Source organism: Pyrgilauda ruficollis, unplaced genomic scaffold, assembly GCF_017590135.1.
Source record: "Pyrgilauda ruficollis isolate IOZ18807 unplaced genomic scaffold, ASM1759013v1 scaffold122, whole genome shotgun sequence".
Classification (NCBI taxonomy): domain Eukaryota; kingdom Metazoa; phylum Chordata; class Aves; order Passeriformes; family Passeridae; genus Pyrgilauda; species Pyrgilauda ruficollis.
Window position 1 is genome coordinate 249,382 of NW_024510544.1, and position 12,627 is coordinate 262,008.

The 12,627-nt window shown below is 54.9% G+C and overlaps 1 protein-coding gene across 5 annotated transcripts in view; it reads right to left on the bottom strand.

Annotated features, from left to right (window-relative positions):
* Positions 1-12,627, bottom strand: part of PKD1 (polycystin 1, transient receptor potential channel interacting) — an 84,076-nt gene that overhangs the window by 41,542 nt on the left and 29,907 nt on the right. For 4 of the 5 annotated variants that reach the window (XR_005957080.1, XM_041490363.1, XM_041490364.1 and 1 more), the window contains exons 2-6: positions 7,845-7,916; positions 7,283-7,354; positions 5,766-5,935; positions 2,961-3,629; positions 2,527-2,710 (exon numbers count right to left, since the gene is read on the bottom strand). Coding sequence is in view for 4 of the 5 variants with exons in the window: in XM_041490363.1 (XP_041346297.1) it covers positions 2,527-2,710; positions 2,961-3,629; positions 5,766-5,935; positions 7,283-7,354; positions 7,845-7,916 (1,167 nt within the window). In the remaining variant the exon portion in view is untranslated. The remainder of the gene's footprint in view (positions 1-2,526; positions 2,711-2,960; positions 3,630-5,765; positions 5,936-7,282; positions 7,355-7,844; positions 7,917-12,627) is intronic. The other variant, XM_041490362.1, reaches the window with a different exon arrangement.

The following is a 12,627-nucleotide window of genomic DNA, read 5'->3' on the forward strand; positions in this document are numbered from 1 at the left end:
GCCCGGGAAAGCTGAATCCCTCAGAAGACTTGTGCTTTTCCTGGGCACACCTGGGGGATTTCCCACCAGTCCATCCTCCACTGCAGGTGGCACTGGCACCAGTGCAGGACTAAAGCTCAGCAGTGCCAGCTCTGGGAGCTCTCCTGGATGCAGCTCCTGGAGATGATGAGCTCCTCAGCCACCATGGAAAGGCAGCCAGAGGGGACAAGCAGAGGCTGGAGCACTGCAGGCAGTGAACCCCACGCACAGGACACTGCCAGGCTCCTTCACGAGATGAAATGTCCCTGCTCCATCTGGAAACTGGCTCAATCCCAGCTGAGATCCTGGTGCAAAGTGCTGAGAGGTCTCTCATGGCCACAAAGACCCTGGAGAGCCGTTTCTGATCTCACCCAGCAGAAAGGGAGGCATTTGTTCCATATTAACTTCTATTAACTTCTCCATTTAACATGCTGCACCCTCCCAAGCTCTCAGCTCCTTCCCCACGCTCCCTCCTGCAGGTGGAAATCAATCCAGCCATGCCCTTGCCTGCCCCAGCCTGCTCCCAGGGTGGTAGCACAGCTCTGCAAAGCAGACTGGGGAGATAACTGGTGGTAACTGGTGCCTCTCCACCCCCAGGCTCATGCCAGATGAAATGATTCATGAGGTCACGCTGAAAAACGATGACAAAAATAACTTGTTCCATGAATCAGTAGTTTTCACTGCAAATGAGATGAACAAATAAATAAGGGCTGTGTTCTGCTCCTGAACCACTGGCAGGGAGTGAGGGAGAGCAGGGTAGGAAACTGCCTGCCTGCTGCCATCAGGAAAACTCACTGGAGATTTTCCTTTTCTAATTCCAGCTATGATCTAACTGCAAGTCATTAGGAAAAAAAAAAACAAACCCAAAAAGTAAGAAAGAAAGGAATAACTAAAAGACAAGCTGCTGGCTGGTTCCCACCCTGCCCCACTGCCCAGCCCATTCCACTGCAGGGGAAACAGGAGGATCTGAACTAGCTTTTTTTAAAGCAAGATGTGAGCTCTCCTCTGCCTCTGAGGAAGGACTGAGCTGCCCTGCTGGGGCAGGAGGAGCAGAACAAGCCTGGGGAAGGGCAGAGGGGCTCTCTGTGCTGCCCAGAAAAGGGGGTCCCCTGCATGGTCCTATCCTCTGCTTCTGCAGGCAGGGAGGGAGCAGCTCAGCACATGCTGCTCCTGGGGAGGCCATCCCACTCCAGGAGCAAAGCAGAGACCTGCCCAGTGCCCTGATGGGAAACAGCCTCCAGCTTCTGCCATCTTCCATAAGAAACTAGGGAAGCTGCGTGTTCCAAAACCCTGCAGCTCGGCCCACTCGCCTTTTATCGCCAGGGAAATCACATCCTGGAGCTGCCTCCTTCATGTTTATCTGCACGGATTAATAAAATAAACACACGGGCTAGAGGGGGCTGGGGAGCAGAGGCTGTGGGGCAGCAGCTGGGGAACAGCCTCTCGTGGTTCCAGCAGCTCCACACGCGATTCCTGCACATCCCAGCAGCCATGCCCACTCCTCAGCAGGGGCAGACACAGCTCCCTTCCCTTCCCCAGGGCAGGGGACACGGGTTTGCAATGTGAGGACACAGCCCCGTGTGGAGGGAAGGGGGCACAAGGCTGGCAAGAAGGGGCTGGCAGCGCTCAGAGCCCACGTCAGCCCCACCAGCTGCTCCCTTCCTGCTGCTTTCTGGGATTTCTGGGATGTGTTCGTGAGGAGCCCAGCTCCCACAGCTGCAGCTGGGAGTGCTGACAAGGGCTGTCAGGTCCTGAGAGCTCTCCTGGTTGTCCTCCCTCCCCCGGAATGACTGCCTGGAGAAAGGGCACTCAGAGGGGCGGATTTAATCAAAGGCTGACACTTGCAGCACTCTCTGTTTATAAAGCCCAGGCCTGAGGTGGAACAGATGCTGCTGGAGAGGAGCACTGCTCCTTCCCAGGGTGAGAGACACGAGGGGAAAGGGTCTGGGCTTTGGGCTGCAGCCGTGTCTGAGGGCTCATGACCCCTTTCCACATTTCAGAGGCATCCACAGGCACAAACACAGGGTACACGAAGCCCACCAATCTCTCAATTCCCAGCTGTGATTCTGCCCCATTCCTCTTCTTCCCTCCACAGCCTTTAAGGAAAGAAGCCAAGTCCAGCAAGGGCTCGAGCTCTGCTCACTCCTCTCCATTCAGCCTCACCCCCACCAGCTCCTCACACTCACACCCCCCTGCCCTCAGTAAGCCAAAACCTGTGCCTGGGTGATGGCAGCCCTTCCCCTGCTCACTCAGGGAGCCAAAACCTGTGTCTGGGTGATGGCAGCCCTTCCCCTGCTCACTCAGGGAGCCAAAACCTGTGCCTGGGTGATGGCAGCCCTTCCCCTGCTCACTCAGGAAACCAAGACCTGTGCCTGGGTGATGGCAGCCCTTCCCCTGCTCACTCAGGGAGCCAAAACCTGTGCCTGGGTGATGGCAGCCCTTCCCCTGCTCACTCAGGGAGCCAAAACCTGTGCCTGGGTGATGGCAGCCCTTCCTCTGCTCACTCACCTGATGACATGAGCAACGAGGAAGCTCTGGATGTCGGGGCTGCTGACAAAAGCCAGGTCCCCGTTGCCGAGCTCCTGGCAGTGCCGCTGCGCCTCCAGCCACTCCGCCTTCTCCACCACCAGCTGGTAGCAGTGGTTATTTCCCGGGAAAACCAAGCCCTCAGGGGGGCACATGGGGTGAACTGCTGCAGAAAGAACACAGGGGTGATGTCCTGGCTACGGGCCACACACCCCGACCCAACGTGGGCAGAGAGGCTCCAGGAATGTGCCAGCCCTGAAGCCAACAAACCCCATCGCTGTCAGAGTGCAAAACACTGCTCAGAGCCAGGGAGCTGGAATTCACCCCCAGAGGAGCCACCCCTCACTGGCTGGGGAGGCAAAGGGGACCCCAAGAGCCAGTGCCACCCGGCCCAGCCCCCCAGGAGCCCTGCTCACCCCTGCCCAGCTCGCCGGGCTCGGCGGTGATCCCGTAGAGCAGCGCCAGCCCCGTGCCGCCCCTGTTGCGGATCCGGATGTCCAGGCTCTCGTTTGCCACCACCAGGGAGGGACACTGCAGCTCCAGCTGCTGGGGTGAAGCCACCACCTCAATCTCTGCCTGCTGCTGCAGGAGCCTGGAGCCCACGAGGAGGGTGGCAGTGACGTTGTAGTGCCCGGGTAGGGCGTAGCTGTGCACGGCCGTGTGTCCAGTGGTGTTGAGAACCTCGCTCTGGTCCCCAAATTCCCACAGTAAAGTGCTGGCAGCAATGGGAATACTGACATTGAAGAGCACGGGCTGGTGCAGGCTGTAGCGGGGCTGCAGTCCTGTGAAAGACACAGGCAGCTGTGCCTGGAAGGGCAAGGGGACGAGTGAGGGGCCACCACAGCCCTGCCCAGACAAATGCTCAGTGCAAAATGGCAAACAGCCGGAGGAAGAGTTTGTTTCGTGGGCAGTTCCACACAAACACTGCCCCTGGGGGCTGAAACCCCCATACTCCTGGTCTTGGGAGTAACAGAGGGCACTGCAGGTCTCCTCAGTGAGGTTCCCAGGGTGGACAGAGGTGAAGAGGATGATAAGCTCAGCTTCTTCGGTGTAGTTTCCTGTCAGACACGTGATGTATTGAGCTCCTGCAGGACAGAACAGAAGATCCTCTTGCAAAACAGACTCTGGGATGCCATGGATTGGTGAGGCCCTCCAAGAGAACCACCCCACACTTCTGGGAATGGAATTTTCCTGCTCAGCTCCTGCTCTGAGTGTTTCCTTTTTGAGACTTGCCTGGGAAGTCTTTAATCCCCCAGCAACAGTTTCCAAACTCTTTATGCTAATTAGTGATGACAGAAATAACAAGCCAGTCACACAGATTTATGGAGCAGTGGCAGTCAGTAAATAAAACAGGGCTTTGGAGAGCCTGACACTCCCATGGGACATGGAGCCACTGAGTCTGACACTCAGAGGAGCCCACAGGACTTGCTACCAAGTGAGACCATGACAAAAGGATGTCCTTTGGTGGCACCCTGGCGTGGTCAGTGCAGAATGTTTCACCATGTGCTGCCTGGGACCTCCAGCAGCAAATCCAAAACCAAACACCCTTGGGCAGTGGCACACTGGGGACACAGGGGACACACTGATGGACCCTCCACCAGGCCCACTCCCTGAGGCACCTTCCTCCATGGGGAGAGCCAAGAGTCTCCCTCCCTGCAGGAAAACGTGGAGCTGGAGAGGAGAGCGATGCCAGGCCCAGGTGCAGGGATGCCCACGGGATCAACACGTGCTGTGCCAGGGAGCAGGGACACACATGGGCACAGAGGAACAGCCCATTCCCCTGAGTGTCATCCCCTGCCTCTGGCCTGCAGGGCTGGGACATTTCCCTGCCACAAACACCCAGGCAGGGCCTCTCCCTCCACCTCTGCCCACGTGGCCCGGCCACGTTTGCGCCGCCGCCGCTGGTTGCTACAACATCTCCCCAAACATCCAAACATCTCAACAGCTCCAGCCTCGTGTGATCTTCCCAGATCAAACCCATCCAGCTGTCCAGCTTCCTCCACGGCCTTCCTGCAAATGCTGAGCCTCTTCTCCCAAGAACAGTCCCTGGAGAGGAGCACGGCACAGGAACTGCTCTGTTTTCCACCACCAGCCTGGTCATTCTTCATCCCCTGCCGGTCACTGAGAGCTGTCAGGAGCTGGCAGGCTGTCCCAGCCTACTCCCATTACACTGAATTACCCAGAAGGCAGCCTCCCATTATTGTTTCCACACTGGCTTAAAGTAGTTCAAGAGGGAACAACTAATTGTCAAGAGCAGTAACAGCGCCAAGTGTTTTTCCCTTTGATAACTCCTGCAAGATGCTGCAAGCTGGGGTAGCTTTGCTGGGGGAAGAGGAACAACCACCACCTGGATTTTGGTCTTGGGGAACACTGCTCCTCACCAGGCAGCTCAGCTGGTTCCCACCAGCTCTGGGTCCTTCAGCCTCATCCCTGCATCCTCCTGTCACACAGCTCTGGGTCCTTCAGCCTCATCTCTGCATCCTCCTGTCACACAGCTCTGGGTCCTCATCCCTGCATCCTCCTGTCACACAGCTCTGGGTCCTTCAGCCTCATCCCTGCATCCTCCTGTCACACAGCTCTGGGTCCTTCAGCCTCATCTCTGCATCCTCCTGTCACACAGCTCTGGGTCCTCACCCCTGCATCCTCCTGCCCCATCCACAGCCCCCAAATCAAAGGAGATGCCTGCTGCCTGCCACAGGCAGGAGGCCCCCTTTTTCTCCCTTCCTCCCTCTCATTCCAGAATAACCGAGCACCCAGGCAGGATGAGTTTCCTTAGGGCTCTCCCTTTTCCACTGAATCACTGCCTGACATTTCTCCTGGCCAAGCAGTCAGTAAAGTGCCCCCGGAGCAGGTGGCTGTAGACCAGGGCACTGCTCATTCTCTCCCAAAGTGGAGCCCTGCCACCTGCAAAGACCCAGCTCAGCATGTCCTCAGGTGCCATCACCTCCCAAGAGGTTTCAGGGCTTGAGCTCAGCCTGTTCAGACCCTGGGACAATGACAGCCTGGGGCTGCAGGTCACAGAGCCACAGTCCTGTGGTGTCTGCTCTGTGGTCAGGGCTAATCTCAGCCCTGGTGTGAGTGCCTTGGTCCTTAGGGCACCAGGGTACACAGTGAGTGACCAACACCTGATTAATGAGATTAGAACTGCTCACTGAAGGTCTGAAGAGGCCCCAGCTGCCCCTGAGGCCACTCAGCCAGCTCCACCCCACAGCTCTCCTTACCACAGGTGGTGTTGAGGAACAGGACATCGAAGAGGGACAGGTTGGCCACCTCGGGGGGGTGGGCACACCTCGTGTCCGACGCCTCAAGGACTCTCACGTTCCTGTCCTCCACCCAGCGGGGCAGCCAGGACAGTTTGCAGTCACAAACAAATGGATTCCAACTTAAGTTTCTGTCAGAGGGAGATCAGAACAAGTTAAGGATTAATGTGACATGTGCTAAGCCTTAATTACAGCAGTGTGCCGAGCCCTCCCTGTTCCCATCTGTGCCACTCCACTGAAAGGCTTTGGAATAACTGGGAGAGGAGTTAATGAATAGGGAATCAAGCAATAATTAACGTGATTTTTTCTAGAGGCTAGAATTAGGCAAGTACTCCAAGTACTTTTTTAACTCTACAAATAATTGTTGCAATTAGAAGCAAATGACAGACACAATCATATATCTAAAAAAAAATATGCCATGCACAATCATATATCTAAAAAAATCTGCCATGCAAGAGCCCCAGGGTATGAGGGCAGCCTCTCCTGCTCGGGGAGACTATTTACAGCACCATTAGAAAATAGCTAAGAGAATAAAATTCATCTGTCAAAAAAAGAAATGCAAAGTCAATGATAATCTTTCCATGCAGCAGTTCAATGAAAAGAGGAAAACTTTAATTGCAGCTAAGCTTGATCCAAATGACAGCCTTTGGCACTCAGCTGTGAGCAGGACAGAGCTGGAGCTGTGTGTGGAGCTGATGCCAGCAGGGCTGGGTGCTTGCAGGGCTCAGCCCTGACCCTGGGGCTGAAAGCACCACTGTGCCACCAGGCTGAGCAGGGACAGCTCGCTGGGACCCAGCCCTGGGCCCCCCTGTCCTTCCAGAGCCACTTGGGAGCCAAACTGCAACGCTGAGGGTGTTCTTTGTGTCCTGTCCTCAGGGACAATGTGGGGCTGAGCTTTTCTCTCTGGCCAAGAGGGCTTGCACAGGGTTAATCCTTTGGCTCACCCACAGCCAGAACTGCCATTTGTGCTGTGACTTCAGGGATCCCTCCTGGAAATGTGTGGCTTCTCCTCACCCCCCTTCACTCAGCATCGAAAGACCTCAATTAAAAAACAAAACCTGAAAACCTGAATCCCTTAAGGACAACCTCTTCAGGTGACTTGGGCACCTCAGTCAGGACCTACCACGCTGCTCCAGGGCCAGGTGTGACCATGCAAGCAGGACAGTGTGACCACGGTCAGAGACAAGAACCTCAGCAGAGCTGGTGTGGGAGAGGAGCCAGGAAGACAAGAAGGCAGCAGCAGAGGTTGGAGATCCCAGGAGACAGAGACCAGGAAGAGGTCAGGACTGATGGACAACAGGACCCAGGAGCAGCACACAGCGTGAGGAAGGAACTGGAGACACCCCAAAAAGCAGCTGCTTGGGTGGGCAGCTGCCCAGCATCTCTCCAAGTCAGCACAGCCTCCCACCCAGCAGGAAAGGAAGGGATGTTTCAAGGAAAGGTCTAAATAAAGAACTGGGAAACAAAGATGAACTTACATTTCACTTAAATTAAATAAATTATCAAATATTCCATCTTCTAATGTAGAAATCTGGTTGTGGCTTATATCTCTGTAAAAGACAGAAAAGTTCATCATGTTAGAGGCCACTTCCTCGTCAGTGCAGCTTTTCCCTGGCAGGGTGGGCAGGTCCTGGCACAGGTGCCCAGAGCAGCTGTGGCTGCCCCTGGATCCCTGGCAGTGCCCAAGGCCAGCTTGGATGGAGCTTGGAGCAATCTGGGGTAGTGGAAGATGTACTTTAAGGTCCCTTCCAGTACCAACAGACACCTTGTGATAATTCTGCTTTCTGGCCATGAGCTCCTCTCCATCCAGCAGTACAGAGGGACAAACCCTGCCCAGCTCCAAAGGCCAATAATTCCCAAATGCCAATAATTCCCAAATCACTCCCAATTGGCCTCAGGGAGGGAGCCCATGGGCAGGACCACGTGGGGCTGGGGAGATGAGGTGGAGCAAGAGCAAAGCAAACCAGTGCAAGAGAGCCAGGGCCCAGCTCAGCCCTGCTGGGGGCACTGGGAGGACTGGGGGGAACAGCAAGTACTCACAGCTTTGCCAGAGAAGTCAGGCTTCTGAAGAGCTCAACATCTAAACCACTGATCCTGTTATTGGAAAGATCCCTAAGGAAAGAAAAAAAAAAAAAAATTAATTTTCAGCCTTCGTTCAAGCCCGTTTTGTCACACCTCCATTACCAGAGCTCAGAAGAGCCTCTCTCCAAACCCCAGCCAGAATCCTGACTGGAAAAGGGATGTGTTGAAGGCAGAGCATTTTTCCCAGCCAAAGAAAACACCTTTCCCAAAACCATAAAGCATTTGCTGCTCATATAACCTGTACAAAAAGATCAGGAGCCTCAGGATGTGCCCCCACTCTGCAGCACACCTGGAGCAATTACACCATGCCACACGTGGTACTAAACGTGATGCACCCTCTTAAAAGATATTCAAGCCTAATCTATGTTCAAAGAAGTCATTAAGAAGTACTTTAGACTCAAGTAGTAATTAACTCAGAGAAAAATTTATGATGAACTTCCAAGAGTGTTTCTGGTGCCAAAGCCCTGATCAGTAATTACACAATTGATGCGTCAACCCCACATTTTAAACATCTTTTTGTCTCTCTTTGGAAAAGCTTAAAATGGAAGAAGAAGTAGCAATAAAGAATATTTTCCGTTTGAAATCAGGACAGATTGTCATTCTAAAAGGAACACTGCTTAAAAAAGTCTCCAGTTGCTCCCAGTAACAGCAAGAGCCTTCAGCTCATCCAAACCAAACTGGCCCTGTCCAGCCCAGCTCTCTCCTCACCCAGCATCCTCCTCCCCACATTTAAATGTCACTCAGAGAAGCGAAAGTTTCGCTCCTCGGTCTCCACTTGTTCAACAAACTTCACTATTCGTTTTCAGAAAAATCTCCTTTGGCCTGAACTTCCTTTCAGCAGCATCAAAACCCTTCCTGCAAGCCCATGTGATGGTTCTTACCCTTCGTGGACTTCTGGCTGAGCTCCCAGGAGAGCACAGGGCTGGACACACTTTGCCACACTCCTTTCTCACCTTTTTTCCTACAAACACCTCCTCTCACTTCTCCTGGCTGTCTCAGCTGTTATTTCTACCCTTTAATCAATTATTTCTTGGTTTGATCTGACATTTAAACTTCATTTATCCAAATGAAAAGAATTCTGCCAAACTGGCAGGAAAATTACGTACGATTCCAGGAAACTGGGGATAAGTGACAGGGATGGATGTCTCTTTAAAAGGTTTATTTTCCCTGATTTTGCTGCCTGGGAGTTATTTGCCAAGCTTAGAGCAGATTCAGAAGAGTTCACCAGCTACACCAATACAGAAGTCCAAGTAATGTGCAAAATACCAGCTCAGTAAATACATCAGGAAAAGGACATTAACAAAAACATGGGATCACGCCAGGGATCTGAGCAGCTGGGACAGCAGGGCAGGAGCACAGAGCATCCCTGGCTGAGCCCCACTCTGCACAGGGACAGCAAAGCCACCCCCAAATCTGCTTCCAGCTCCCTCTGGAAGATAAGCACAGAGACAGCAAGGACAGGTGCTCCAGGCAGGACAGACCCTCCTTGGGGACACCCCAGCTCCACCTCTCCTGAGCACTTCTGTACTCTGAACCCCCTGTCCCTACTGCACCTGTGTGGGGAAGGGCCAGACCTCCACCCAGCCACCCTACAGGGAGACCAGCACAAATATTTCCCTTCTCCTCTGAAATACCTGGAAGTCGCCCATTTGGTTTTTAGGCAGCACCTCAAGTCCAAGGAAAGGAAATGGGAGTTTCAGCTCAGATGCCTTCCTGCTCCTCGCCCAGACAAGCAAACCCTCCAAAACAAACCATTCAGCTGCTACAAAAACAGGGCTCTGCCATTTCCAAGAGCCTCTTCCAAGGCGTTCCTTGGCTGCAGGGGGAGCGTGGGGCAAGGGAACCTTGGGAAGGTGGCAGACACTGCCTTTGGGGTGCCAGCACTGTCATGTCTCACGGCTGGAGAGGGCTCCTCCTGTCCTTTTAAGGGACCTTGGCTGGCATCCTGCACACTCCACTCCCAGCTGGTGTGATGATCAGATCAGGGGTGACGAGCTGAGCTCACCCCTCTGAGCTGAGCCTGCTCCAGCACCAGCACTCCCAGCAGAGCTGGGGCTCAGCCCCAGAGGCTGCCCCCCTGGAGGCTGCAATTAACCCTGGCACTCTGGCACTCCTCTAGAGCTCAGATGCTGCCCAAGGATGCCCTTGGCTCCCACCTTGCTGAGCCCCACCCAGGCCAGGCACCAGCTGGCACCCACTGGTACCTACAAACCAGGGTGACTCCCTTGCTCTTTGCTTGCCCTCGTGATCCCATGAGGAACTGGCATAAAACTCCTCTGTTTTCACCCTCCCTGAGCTCCTGGGTGCAGAGCCTGCAGGGGAAGCAGAGCTGAGGTGACAGGACAGCTGGGACAAGTGAGGAGTGGTGGTGGAGGCAGCGCCTGCCACCTCCAGCGAGGAGCTGCCCTCTCCCACTGCTCCCTCTGCAACAGGCACGGAAAATCATCTTATGCCTTCCTGGCATGGGAACTGAGCCGGGCTGCAGAGAAAAATCCAAACCAGGAAACACTGAGCAAGAAAAGCCAAGGCAAAGGCGTGGGACAGAGCTGAGCCTGGCGCTACCACAAACTGCCACGACTGTGTTTTCCCAGCCCACTGCCAGGCCAGAGGAAATTCAGAGCAGGTTCAAGGCAGAGGCGAAGCCAGCAGCAAACAAGGCTCTCCATTGACATTCTCTGCACACACAGCCTGACGCCCTCCTCACGAGAAGGAAAAATGTCCTTTCCTGTGGCTCGGGGGGACTTTGGGAACACGCTGTGCCTCCTGGAAAAGGGCAGCCACCAGTCACAACTGCTCGGTCCTGCCTCGGTGTCCAGGAGCCACGCAATGTCATTCTGTGGGACATGGGGCACCAGAAGTCGCCAAGCTACAGCACAGGACTCAGACTGTGTCACTGAGAGCTCCCCACACTGCCCCGTGCCACCTCCCAGCCCAGCTAAGGGAGACATTCAAATACTCTGGGAAAGGGAGGTGGTTTAGTGAGGAAGGTGAAGCTTTGGGAAATCAGGGAATATTCAGTAATGAGGGTGTCAGCCTGAGCCTTGGGAGCCTTCAGCTCCATCCCAGCCCTGCCAGCACTGCCTGTGTGGTGCTGGTGCATCCCTGAGCTGTCGTACCCACAGCCCAGCTCACAGACAGCCTGAGGGTGCATCCACACACACACCACCAGCCCCAGCCGCTGCCCAAGGACTTGGGGAATTCTGGGGAATTTTCAGGGGGAAAAGGCACCAAGAACTGGCTCCTTTGGCAGCTGCTGCCCCGATGGAGGAGCGAGGGAACGAGAGCATTGAGGGCAGCAGGAGAGCTCAGTGCCACCCACTCCATCCCTCTGCCATGCCCAGCAGCCCCCTCCGTGCCAGCCCGGGGGTTATTCCTGCACACTGCTGTGGCCAGGCTGGTTTTGGGCACTGCTGTTCGCTCCCTTGCTCCGTGGAACACACAACGCCCGGCAGAGCACGGGCGGCCCCGCTGCCAAGGCTGATGTCATGCTCTCATTATGTCATTTGTGGGCCCGCTCTGCCTCCATTTCACAAAAAGGGAGGGAGGCAGAGGGAGGGCAGAACTTCCCCAGCCCCTCTGGTGCAGGGAGCCCTGCCAGAACAGTAATGGGAAAAGCATCCAGAGACGGAGAAGCGTCTGAGCGAGAGGAGCCTGTGCCTTGGGGCAGAGCGCGGCCCAGAGCAGCTCCAGGGCTGAGCCACCACCAAGGATGAGGCTCCTGTGGAGCACCAAAGCTCCAGAGGGGCCAGGGAAACACAGCAGTGCTCCCATTTCTTACCCCATCATGCAGCTGGGGCTGCCCCTGGATCCCTGGCAGTGCCCAAGGCCAGGCTGGACCAGCCTGGGGCAGTGGGAGGTGTCCCTGCCATGGCAGGGGTGGGCTTTGATGTCCTTTCCAACCCAAACTATTCCAGGATTCTGTGAGAATCCCACACCCTGTGACCGGTGAGAACAAGGGACACGGGGACACGTGAGATGGCTGGTGAGACGCAGAGAAGCTTCCAGAGCCTTCCATCGTCTGCCAGACACAACCTGCCCCAGAGATGCCCAAGGCTGCCTCCCACGTTGCCATGGCAAACACTTGCCTGTCTCCAGGAACAAATGGCAGCACGGAGCTGATCCTGCCTGACACACAGAACAGACTTTGAGAACAGAGCAGGAAAAACTCTGTGTGCTTTTGCCTGCCCGAGCCAGGAAAAATTACAGGGTTTTGCTGATCAGATTCCTTTTTCCCTTCGTCTTTTGGCTTGCACCTCTCCAAGGAAGCACAGCAGAAGCAGCAGCACTCGTGTGCAGAGGTGATGATAGAGATTATTTCCACAAATGGTCCTGGAAATCTGAATAAACACAGATTTTCCTGTGTGCTGGGCAATGCTGTGGTCCTGCAGCAGGGCAGGGACACCCTGCCTGGCAGGAACAGCCTCACAGCTCTCCTGCACCAGGAGCTCTCTGCCTTTCAACACAGACAGGAGGGAAACTGCACGTGGAGATCCTCACCCCCAGTCACTGCTTTCAGTCATGCTGAACAGGGATTTTCCACGGCAAAAGGATTCCAGCTCCAGCACACATCACCCCCAAGAGTGCAGCCCAGCACCAAGAGGGGCCTTTCCCTGGTGGCAGGCAGCTGTGAGCACCCTCATCTCCCCGAGGCTGTCACAGCACGATGACAATTTATTTGTCCATTCTGAATTTATGAGCTTCAAATGCTGGCCCAAATCCTTGGCTCTCTCTGAGGAATTTG